The sequence below is a fragment of the Monodelphis domestica genome, chromosome 4, assembly GCF_027887165.1.
Source record: "Monodelphis domestica isolate mMonDom1 chromosome 4, mMonDom1.pri, whole genome shotgun sequence".
Classification (NCBI taxonomy): Eukaryota; Metazoa; Chordata; class Mammalia; order Didelphimorphia; family Didelphidae; genus Monodelphis; species Monodelphis domestica.
In genome coordinates this window covers 1,556,811-1,568,828 of record NC_077230.1, presented here as the reverse complement: position 1 = coordinate 1,568,828, position 12,018 = coordinate 1,556,811, and the positions used below count along the sequence as shown (strand labels likewise).

The 12,018-nt window shown below is 46.0% G+C and overlaps 1 protein-coding gene across 2 annotated transcripts in view; it reads right to left on the bottom strand.

Moving 5' to 3' along the window:
• The window catches only part of C2CD2 (C2 calcium dependent domain containing 2), an 88,763-nt gene extending 77,421 nt beyond the window's left edge, over positions 1-11,342 (bottom strand). For both annotated transcript variants that reach the window (XM_056797058.1, XM_016433113.2), the window contains exons 1-2: positions 11,091-11,342; positions 532-627 (exon numbers count right to left, since the gene is read on the bottom strand). In XM_056797058.1, the coding sequence (XP_056653036.1) occupies positions 532-627; positions 11,091-11,342 (348 nt within the window). The remainder of the gene's footprint in view (positions 1-531; positions 628-11,090) is intronic.
• Between the last annotated feature and the right edge of the window lie 676 nt (positions 11,343-12,018).

Here is a 12,018-nt window from a genome sequence, read left to right as displayed (position 1 = left end):
CTAGAAAGGGACAGATGCACCCAACAAACTCTTACTTGCTCTTGGTCTGTCCTGACTCAAGGAAGGAGGTCCAAGGGTGCTCTGGCTCAACTGTTGGAAGTTGGGGAAGATCTGGTGAAATTACTCCTTGAGAGTTATCCAAGTAAGAAGGAGATTGTGGTGAAATATCACTGCTTTGCGACTGGTGGCAGAAAGCAGCAAAGCTTAGAAAATTTTGGCTTGCTGGTTTTTCCCATCTAACCAGCAGGAAAGAAATAAAAATCTTTCTCATGGTTATAACTGATCATTTTTAGTTTTAGGATAGATAGTTAGAAATTGGCTTAATAGATAGAACAGGAAGATTAAGTTAGCCTTGATTGTATCAAAGAGAAACAGATTCTTGTGTGTCCTAAAAGTTGGGTTTGGGGTACCGTTAGAAGATTTCGATTTCAGATGAAGATATTCTTACTTGTTTCAAGAACTTACATAAAAAATAACTTCCACGCCCAGCCTTAAATATATTGCCCCCAGATATGAGAAATGGCGGCTTACCTCCTGGACAGACTTGACAGCATTCACAACTGGGTGAACTGCGAGTTCGAAGGGCTGTTGAAGCTGCTCCTCCTCAAATGTAAGAAATGGTGGTCCCTGAGACAGGAAGAAGAGGAGCGATGGTCATGGCGCTCTTTTGATAAATACGATGTATTTATATAACAAACAGTTCCCACGTCAGATAAAGAGGAGGCAGCTGAGTGGCCTGGTGGAGGGAGAGCCAGTCCTAGACATGGGAGGTCCTAGGTTCAAATTTGGCCTCAGACACTTCCTATTTGTGTGATCCTGGTCAAGTCATCTAACCCCCATTACCTAGCCCCGTGACAGGGAAGGCGTGCCAGCACTGATGTGCCTAGTCATTTTCGGTGACACGTGACCTCAGTGTCCCTCCAGGCCTGGGAGCTTCCCTGGGGGGCCATGCACCTGCAGCTGTGGCAGTGGCCATGCCCCAGCCCGGCCTGGGGGTGAGGGCTGCTCCACACACTGGCTGCGGGGGCAGGGGGCGCGCAGAGGGTTGCTTGCAGCCGGCAGCTGGGGTGTGTGTGGCTCCTGCAGAGGCAGGGAGGAGCGCGTGTAGCTGCTGCTCTCCCTGTGCCCCCTGGCCAGCCAGCTGAGAAGAGGCGGGGTGGGACGGGGCCAGCGGAAGCCTGAGCGGAGCTCTGGCCCAAGTACGATGGAGGAGTGCCTGGAATGCATTACCAGACACTTTTAGCACCCTGCAAAATATAGCAATGGCTTTACTCACAATCTTTCCCTCTGTGTACTTTTGTGGGACCTTATCCTGAGCATTAAATAATGTCAAAACCAACAAAAGAAACAGATGGACAGATGAACTTAGTAGTGTTTGCTTGGGCTTGAAGCGTACAAAATGTTAACTTTCAATTGAAGATTAGCCAATGAACTTCAGCAACAAAAAAGTCACTCACAGGCAGGTTAGTTCAAGAATTCCCCTCCCCCTCACTTATCCTAGCTCACAGCATCCCACGCAAGTTAAATAATATCAAGACCCACAAAAAAACCCGACTGACAGAGGAACACAGAAGTCACTAAGCAGGCAAGTTAAATAATTGGTTTTTGGTTTATTAAATACAGCTATATATTACAATTATACATTTTTGTTATTTAAACTCTAAGTACCGTGAAATTATGGGGGGGGGGGAGGTTCGAAGTGACACACACACCACCCAAGTTATGCCCTGTTTTTTTGGTGAAATTTGACACACCAAGCTCAAAAGATTGTCCATCGCTGGCCTAACCCTTACCACTCTGCTGCCTTAGACCCACATGACAAGTAAGGGTTTTAAATGTTTTTAATACAAATATAAAGAAATATGAGTATAAATGAAAATATATTTTGTTAACGTTCCCTTATTCGTCTATTGACAGACCAAGCAAGTCCCCAGAACTCAAATAATAAGACATACTAACAACCTAGCAAGGAAAATCCATATAATAAAACCATAGCTAGTCATAGAAAACCTTTTGTCTATGTTTTCATTCTCCTCACAACTGTCCATGCTGAATGCCTCGAAGTGCCCTCCAGGCACGTGCTGGCAAACACTTCCTTCCTCTTCCCCAAGAAGGGAAGGTCGGAGCCTGGGGGGAGAGGAAGAAGGACCGACATAAGCAAAGAGTTCTCTCCCGACATTCCTGCTGCCACAGAAAAGCCGTGCTTCCCTCTTAAATCTGAATGAGGGCTGCTCCTACCTTGAAGCTGCGTTACTAATAATGACAAGTACTCAGTGTCAGTGGTGCTTTGGAAAAGGGCGAACAGAAGCAAAATGGAGCCTGAAGGAATTATGGAGAAGTAATGGCATTCTTCCCATCTCACTCGAACACTTTGGAACCAAATAAATATGAAGAGCGTCCAAATGCATCACATTCCACAAGGACGCCAAAAGGAGCCAACTTGTTTTCTCTCCATTCACCTACTGCTCCTACAGTCCATAATTCCTACCTGCGGCCACTGTGAAAGCTTCCATTCTTGCCACTTGACTTTTGAAATTCCGCCCTTTGCTGATTTCCCAGAGAGTGGTTTAGGCTGATTCCTTTTCCCTTTACCTCCTAAAAGCTATCCTCCTAGGAGACCCCTCATTTCAGAGGAGGCCTCGTGGCTGGTAGCCGAGCCAGATTGAGAAGGCCCCTTGGCCTAGGCCTCTGAACTCCTGCCTGGCTCAGCCCGGGCTGGAACAGTTTAAATTCTCTGTCCTCTCTCTCTCTCTCTCTCTTCTTAATTTCTTCCCTCTATTGTAATTAAAACCACCATAAAAATCCCAAACTGACTTGAGTATTTTATTGGGATTGAATTAATCCCTGGCGACCACTAGTATAATATATTCAGTCAATAACCCCTCAATTTCACCCCTTACTAGATAATCACAAAGCTTGGGTTCTATCTCAGAGACAAAATGGTTTTCTACATATCAGCTATATCCTGGCACCTTTGTACTTCTAGAGAACCTCTGAAGATTACTATTGATGAATGTTTGTACTCCTCAATGCAGCTGACACCTACGTGCTCTAATTGGCACCAGAGACATGCCATGAGACGTTTTTTTCCTTAGGTCATAAGTGTGTAGAAACTATATAAATCTTGCACCTATATGCTCAATAAATCAGAGTCTGGGCTCCCATATTACACCTGATAAACTCTGCCCGTCTCTCTGTCTCTGCTCTCGCTCTATTTCTGTCTGGCTTCTAAAGCTCTCAGCCTGCCACACAGGTTTCAGCTGTCTCTGCTGGTCAGGACAAGCTGACACCCGACTCCCAGCCAACCGCGCTGCAGTGCCGAGCTGGGGGCGTGGCTCTCCCCAAACACCCATTGAGGTGTTCCCCACAAATGCACGGATGGGCATTTCCAGGCCTGTCACATGTGCATTGTGGAACTGGTGTCCAGGGAGCCGTCAAGCCTTGGTTCTAGACTTGTGGCCACGCTTTCCCGTTACTGGAGAGTGATCAGGATTTACTTTGAACACTGCTTCCCCTAGAGGACGAATATGGGAGGGGTCAGACAGATGTCATCCTAATCCAGCCTTTCCTTTTCCAGAGAAGAACAGAGATAACAGCCTTGAGCTCCAACCTCTTGCTCGCCTTCCTGGCAGGAATCAAGTCCCTCTTGGAGAAGAGGAGGAGGAGGAGATGCAAACACGTCTACCCTCGAGAGCCACTTCCAGAAAGCCCCATCTTTGGGGGAAACCAAACAGTCTCCCCTGTGATACTCTCCTACAGTCCAATGGCGAGGAAGTAAGAAGAGTCAACAATTCCTACAACGATTAAAAAAGTCAGTGAAAAGAAAGAACACACACAAGGAAAAACCCAAAAGCAAATATAGAAAAGCAAATGCAAACAATAAGTAAGGGCAGGAGAAGATACTCCATTCCGTCCCTTGGCAGAGATGGGAGGCCCATGCGTATGAAACACTTGTTCTAACATATTGGCTGATTTTACTGGGCAAGGGGTCCTTTTTCTCTTTTGCTTTGAAATTTTTACATGGGACTCTTGGAATGAGGGAAGAAGGAGGGAGAAAGTAGTACCCCAGCGTTATTTTAATATTCATTTTTCTAATAAATAATGACAGAGCATTTTTCACATGATTATCAATCATTTTGATTTGTTCTTCTGAAACTGTATATATCCTTTGATCAATGGGAGAATGACTTATATTCTTATCAATTTGACTTAGTTCTCTACATATTTGAGAACTGAGGCATTTATCAAAGAAATTTGTAAAAAAAAATGTTTTTTTCTAGAAGGAGTTTGAGAAGATGGTAGAATAAGGTAAGATTACCTCGGTTTCCCAAATTCCCCCCACAGATGACATAAAATAAAGCCTCAAAGTGAATTCTAAAATAGCAGAAATAATTAAAAGTCGGGATAAAGCCATCATTCTGCCTACGATAGCTTGGGAAGATAGCAGGAAAGACATGCCCTCCCCAGGTCTGGTCTGAGTGCAAGGCTGATCTCAGAGTCCACAAACACCAAGTCCTGGGAGCATCTATGCTAGGATCAGCCTTAGCTTCAGGAGCTTTCAGCCCATAAAATAGTGTGAGGGTCAGGGGGCTGGACAGGGTAAGATTGTGGGGACCCTGTACTGGCCTCTTGACCAGACACAGTTCCAGGTTGTGGCTTTGAGCAAGGAGCAAGCAGCCATGAGTACAGGCATGCGCTCAGGATCGCTGTGGGAAAACGGTTACAGTTGGAAGGGAGGATAGGGTGGGGGGGAGCTAGTGCAGGGACCTTATTCTAATCAGACCTAGACTAAAGAGGGAATCGCACATACACCAAAAAGCTACACAAGTCTCCTTAACTGACAGAAAAATCGGAGGGGAAGAGTATGGAATGAACCAAAGACTCAGAAGTGTGTGCAGATTAAGAAAGAAGAGGACAAGAGAAGAGACTGACAGAAGAACTCTAAGAAAGGTATGTGGATCAGGGAGGCACTGAGCGATCAGAAGAAAGTCGGACTTTTGAAGAGAGAGTTAAAGCTTTGAATGTGAATTGCATGAATGCGCCCATAAAATGGAAACAGCAAAATGGAACAAAACCAGAAACGGACAATCTGTTGTTGACAGGAACACATTACATTTAAAATTAGAGATGCCCATAGAGTAAAGGACTGGAGAAGAATTTATTATGCTTCCGCTGATGTAAAACAAAAAACAACCCAGGGGCATCACAAAAGTTAGCTAAAATAGATTCAATGAAAAGAAATACACAGGGAAGTCATACTGTGTAAAAGGGTGCTATAGATAGTAAAGCATCAACAGTAAAAAAAATACCAAAGCACTACAGCATTCCAATCTCTAAAAAAAAGAACCACGAATTGCAAGTAGAAATAGATAATGGTGGGAAATTTTGACCTTCCTCTCTCAGAACTACATAAATATCAGCAAAAAACAAATGAGGAAAAGTCAAGGAAATGAATAGAATCTTGGACAGGCAAGATATTCTAGAGAGCTTGAGAACTGAATAGAAAGGAATATGCCTTTTTCTCAGTGGCTCATGGTACTTTTACAACTCTAGCCCCCCAACACTTCCCAACTGAAAAGACTATCGAGGGAAACCTGAGAAAGGCATTTGGAATGTCAGACTTCACCTGAGCTCCTGTTGCCCTCGGTCTGAACTGTGGCCAAGGGACCAAACCCAGCGTCAGCCCACCTGACTATCTCTCGGGGGCTCAGGCTGCCAAAGCCCGAGTTCCCCCCAAACTCCAGGAGGGAGGGAAAAGGGTTTAGACAGAGACAGGGACAACCCCCTGCCCATCCCCATTCTCCCTGTCAGCTATTCCTTTGTATTGTCCCGATTACGTTCATTGACATGAAAGTCGGTATCTCTTCCCCAAGCTTTGAATCAAGCCTGAGAACAGATGGGGGAGAGACATCTTCCTAAGGAGAAACCCTTTCGTCTATGGTAGTGGAGGAGGGGGGGCAAGAGGGACAAGAGCAAATGGGGGAGAGCAGCCGTGGCTACGGAGGGAAGGCTGAAGGGGGGAGATCTTCAAAGCCAGCCCCTCTCCTGTCTCTGAGCCAACCCTAAACATCCGCTGTCTCTCCTCGATCCTGTTCCCTTTTACCACCTCCCAACCTTTTCTCCATTACATCGGCTACAACACTATATCACAAAGATACATGGTGAGCAAGTAGGATGTATATCAGGCATTCAAGGGGGATTCAGTTATGGAAAACCATCGACATAATTGATTACATCAAGAGTAAAGGTCACAAGAATCACGTGGTTATATCAGTAGGTGCAGAAAGGCTTTCGGCAAAATGCAGAGCTTCTGGCTGTTTAAAGACCCTTGAAGGCATCCGTAAAATGGACTTTTCTTAAATCGATAATAAGTGATAAGAAGCATCGACCTAAAATTACTGAAGAGTCTTGTCTCCGACCAGGATAAGCTCAAAGCCTTCCCACTGAGGTCAGGAGCTGGAAGGTGCCGTGCTGAAGGCAAACAGGAAATGCCTGCATATTCTTTTAGCCTTCTGGGCTGAGAATTCAGTTTTGTGAATGGCAGAAATTATCGGAGCAATGATGGATGCTTCTCGTTGACTATCTTTGGTACTTTCTCCCATAGGGGAAACCTTTCTAACTTGAAAGGAGAAATTTGCCACTCCTAAGGCTCATTTGCTAGAAATAGCACCCTCTCCCGAGGTGGTGATTTTTAGGTGAACTCAGGAGCGTGAGAAACGTGAGCCACCTTCCTTGGACGGGCAGCTCATTCCGTGATGGGACACGGTGGCCTGAGCCACGCTCAGCAAAGTAGTGGTCCGAGAACATCCCGAGGACCTTGGGGCAAAGACTGGTACCCGCTCCGGAGAAAGAACTGCTGCAGTAGGAAAGCACGCGCTTTCCGCTTGTGTTCCCGTGTTTCACTGTCTGTTTTGCAGTTTGGGTTGACAAGATGGTCACTCACAAAAGGGGAACTATGGGACGGCATTTGCATGATAGATGAATGGCCCGGACCGAATTGCTCGCCAGCTCCAGGAGGGGAGGGAGGACGAGAAGCACTCTGGGTCCTATCACTTCAGAAGACTTGGGTGCAGATTTGTTACTATGGTAACTGGTGAAACACAAGGCCGTCCATCCCACCATCGAAGCGGGTTTGCCAGCGGCTGGACATCATGGTCGCCGCCCCAGCAGAAGTGAAAGCCTTCTTAGTGGGGCTATCAGGGGAGAGGACCAGCGCTTTCATGTGCAAATTAGCTGAATCTCATCCTGAAAATGAGAAGAGCAGAACCAGGAGAACATTGTACACAGAGACTGATACACTGTGGTACAATCGAACCTAATGAACTTCTCCATTAGTGGCAATACAGTGTCCCTGAACAACTTGGAGGAATCTACGAGAACAAACACTATCCACATTCAGAGGAAGAACTGTGGGAGCAGAAACACAGAAGAAAAACAAGTGCTTGATCACATGGCTCGATGGGGACATGGTTTGGGATGGAGACTCTAAATGATCATCCTAGTGCAAACATCAACAACATGGAAATGGGTTCTGATCAAAGACACATGTAATACCCAATGGGATTGGGCATAAGCTATGGGAAGAGTTGGGGGTAGGGGAGGAAGGGAAAGAATATAATTCTTGTAACCAAGGAATAATGTTCTAAATTGACTAAATAAAATTCACCCCCAAAAGAGAGAGAAATGAAAATTATAAGAGCAGAATTTATGGCTTGCACAGAAAAAGTTAATAATAGAATAAAAAAACTGAAATCTGTGACAGCAAGTCTCACCAGAGAAACAAAAGAGGGAACAATGCAATGAGAATACATGCAATGTATACAATACAATACAATGCAATGCAGAGAAGTGATGGACAACCTACCAGAGAAGAAACAACTAATAACATTAAAAGAAAATGTGCTTACAAACAAAGCTCTACAGCAAAGAAGGTGTAGCGACAGCATAAGGGTCATAGGTTTTGCAGAAAAATGCAGCTGACCAAAAAACTTCATTCTAAAATGCAAGAAATAGAAGGAAACTGCCCAGAACTCATGAACATAAAAAATGAAATGGCAATTGAAAAAATTCACAGATCACCTCAAAGGGAAAAGAAACCACAACGTTGCAAACTCCAAGATACATTTCAGTTGTTATTCAGTTATTTTTTCATTCATTTGGGTTTTCTTGGCAAAGGCAATGGAGTGATTTGTCACTTCCTCTTCTACCTCACAGATGAGGAAACTGAGACAAACAGGGTTAAGTGACTTGCCCAAAGTCACATAGCTTGATTTGAACTCAAGAAGATGAGTCTTTCTGCTTTTAAATTCTGGCTTGAGACTATCCACTATTGTCATCTAGCTGCCCCAAGAAATATTATAGTTAAATTAACAATTAAATTTAGAAACAAGTTCCATAAAGAAATCAAAAGAAAGACCTTCCGATTAAAAGGAAAGGACATTCAAATAATGTAAAACTATTCTAGAAAATGCAGGAGGGAAAGGATATGTTCTAAAGAGCAATAGAGCTCAGGATGTGGCCCAGGGTGACTTACCCTGCAAATCTTGAGTTTAACCACTAATGAAAAGAGCACATAGATCACTAAATGAAGATGAAATTAAAGCAGTTACTAGGAGTTATATTTCCCAATTCTATGCTAACAATTTTAACCAATTTATGTGAAATGGAAGAATGCTTACAAAAACATCAACTGCCTAGACCAAAAGAGGAAGAAATTAAATTTTAAAATATTTTATTTTTCCCGCAATTACATGAAAAAACAATTTTTAACATTAAAAAAAATTTTTTTGAGTCACCAATTCTCTCCATCCCTCCTATTTTAGTTCTCTCATCCCTTCCACTACCCTTCCCTGAGACAGTAAGCAATCTGATATAGATTTCACATGTGCAATCACATAAAATATTTTTTCCTCATCAGCCATTTTTTGGAAGCAATCTAAAACCAAAAAAAAAAAGGGAAATCAGTTCTTTCTCTTAAGGTGAATGGCATTTTTCTTCGTGAGTCTCTGGGACTGTCTTGGATCACTGTATAGCTAAAACTTAACTAGGTCTTTCACACGTGTTCATCAAAAGATTGCTCTTACTGTGCAACATCAACCAATTCCAACATAAATTTTTTCAAACAATAGGTAAAGGAGGAGCCCTACTAAACTCCTTTTCTAAAACAAAGATGGTACTCAATCAAGAAGACTAAACACAAAGGAAGAAAATTATAGAGCAATTTCACTAATGAATACAGATGTGAAAAATTCTAACTAAAATACTAGTTAGGAAAATAGAAACAATATATCACCAAGATTACACACTGTGATCAAATAGATTTTATGCCAGGAATGCAGAGACGGATTTACTATAAGGAAATATTACTAATGTAACTGATTACATCAACAATAAAAGTAACAAATCATTATGATGTCAATAGATGCAGGAAAAGCTTTTGACAAAGTATGCTACTCACGCCTATTAAAACATTTGGCGCCATAGGAATGAGGGGGTTTTTCCTTAAAGTGACAAGAAAGTTCAATCTAAAACTATTGGCAAGTGTCATTTGAAATGGGTAAGCCAGAAAAGCCTCCCCAGTTAAGCTCAGGACGCCCATTATCACTATTACTATTCCAAATTGGATTAGAAATGCTACTAATAGCAATAAGAGAAGAAAAATAAATTGAAGGAATCAGAATGAGCAAAAACGACCTGGTTTTGGCAGATGATCCGATGGTTTATGTGGAAAATCCGAAAGATTTGAAACAATCATTTAAGCCAAGCAGCAGGACATAAAATAACAACAGACCCGCCCTCAGCAGCGTTTTTGGACATCACTAGCCAAGTCCTGCAAGAAGACTGCAAAGAGATCTCATTTAAAACAAGCAGACCAAAGAAACAGCTGCGAATGGGGCTGCCACAACCACCCAAAGCCTACTTCTAAAAGACTTTGTGCACATCAAATCGGATTGGTATCAGTGGAGAAATGTTCCTTTTCCATGGACGCCATTACAATGACGGTCCTATCGAAACTAAACGTTTATGTTAAACAGAATCTTTTTCTTCTCCTTCAAACTCTTACCTTAGTCTTAGGACTAAGTATTGGTTCCAGGACAGAAGAGCTGTAAGAGCTAGGTTAAATGACTTGTCCAGGGTCATGCAGCTAGGAAGTGACTGGGGTTAATGTCCTTTTTAGTGCCATTTAATTAAATTACCCCAAACAATTATATTATTGAGCTAGAAAAAAATAACCCGATTCATTTGGAAAAGCAAAAACTGCAGGCTGTCAAAGGAATCCATTTACAAATGTAAAGGCAGTAGGTGGAGCAGTCCCGGTTTCAATTGGCGAGTGCAGTATCTGGTGCCGGCAAAGAAAAGTGAAGCCTGCAAGCAGGCTTTGGGGTAAGAACGCACTGCTGGACAGAGCACTGTGGGGAGAACTGGGGGCGGGGCTGGCATCTTAAGGCACGTGCCAAGATGGGGGGGGGGGGGGGTCAGAAGCCATTCAAAGGCCGCTCCTCCAGTCAGCACAGGTGTGCAGAAGCCGGAGCCAAGGGCGGGAAGGGAGCTCTTTTGAGGGCATTCAATGAACAAGGCTCGTACTAGAAATGCAGAGCCACGACCGGAACTCCTTGGTCGCTTCCTGGCTTTTAAACAAGGTCTAATGGAAGTCCGGCTTTTCGTAAGTCCCTCAAGTGTCTCTTAGCTGTCGAAGCCTGGTCTGCGACAACTCTGTTCTCAACAACAAACTAGGCCACGCGCACCTCCCCCCGGAGCTCAGCCCCGACGCCAGTGTAGACGTGAAGAGTGCACCCAAAGGTGCGCAGCCCAGGCTTTGGGGTGGACTGCGCCAAGCATGGGCAGCCTGGACTCCATCGCCCCAAGCGCCTCCCTTGGGCTCCTTCTCCCTCTTTTCGGGCACTTTCTTCCATCCTAGCACTGAAGGAAGTCCCCGAAGGGCCCATCTTCTCCCTGGTTGAGTCCCTTCTGGGCGGCCTGCAAAGCTTAGCCACAGGTAGGAGGTGGGGTGGGGTGGGGGTGGGGAAGGAAGCCGTTCCGTCTCCGGGGAGCCCCGGCTCATTTCACACAGCTATCGCCGCCGAACTCACCCCGCTCTGCCTCGCTTCCTCGTTCAGAGCTGTCAGCCACGCCGCTCGCCACTGGCTCCGCCAGCTGTGGAGGGACAGGACCCATTTCAGCAGGAAACCCCAATCGTCCTTCCGGATTGGCTGCAACGAGTCGGCTGACGGCCCGCAGGCACACTGCACCAAGTGCCGGCTTACCGTCACCAGGGCGGCGAGGAACAGCGTGACGGCGGCCAGCCACGGCATCGCCTCCGTCCAGGAGCCCGGACAAGCCATGTCGGGCAGCCTCGTTCCGACTCCCAGGAAATCGCTGCTTCTCCGGGCTCCTCGGCGGGAGTGACGAGTCCAGACCTCCCAGCCAGTGCGGGAGTCCCGGTTTGGAGTTCGGTTTCTAAAGCTGCAAAGGAGGGAGGGAGGGAGGGAAGGGAGAGGCCGGAGGAGCGGCCAGTCTTTCGGCGCACTCTCCGTCGGAGCAGCCGCTCTGCCCAAGTCTGGCTCCTCGGCGCGGTACAGGAAAGGGAGAAAGTCCCGGGATGGGGCGAGCCGGGCCGCCGGACTGCAGGGGAACTCCCGGAGGTCACAAACCCCAGCCCAGGGGAGGGGGCCGAGCGGTAAGCACGGCCGCACAGCGAGCGCTCCCAAGTCACCGTGGAAGTCCAGCACCAAGAGCCAAGGCAAGGGAAGAAGACACCCAGCGGGCCTCGGGGAAGCCAAGGAAAACTAGCCCGAGCAGTCGCTGAAGACGCCTTTCTGGAGGCGCGGGGAGACGGCTCCACTGCTGCGGCACGTCCACATTTCCCGCCCGGGCTCTCTGGGACCCGGCCCAAACCTAGCCAGACCGCAGCGAAGGCGTAGCCGCCAAAAGGGACCGGGAAGTGGGAAGAAAGAGGAGAGCAGCAGCTCCGGAGCAAACTAGGTAGGACGGGCAGCACTCCGGCCGGCCTCACCCACC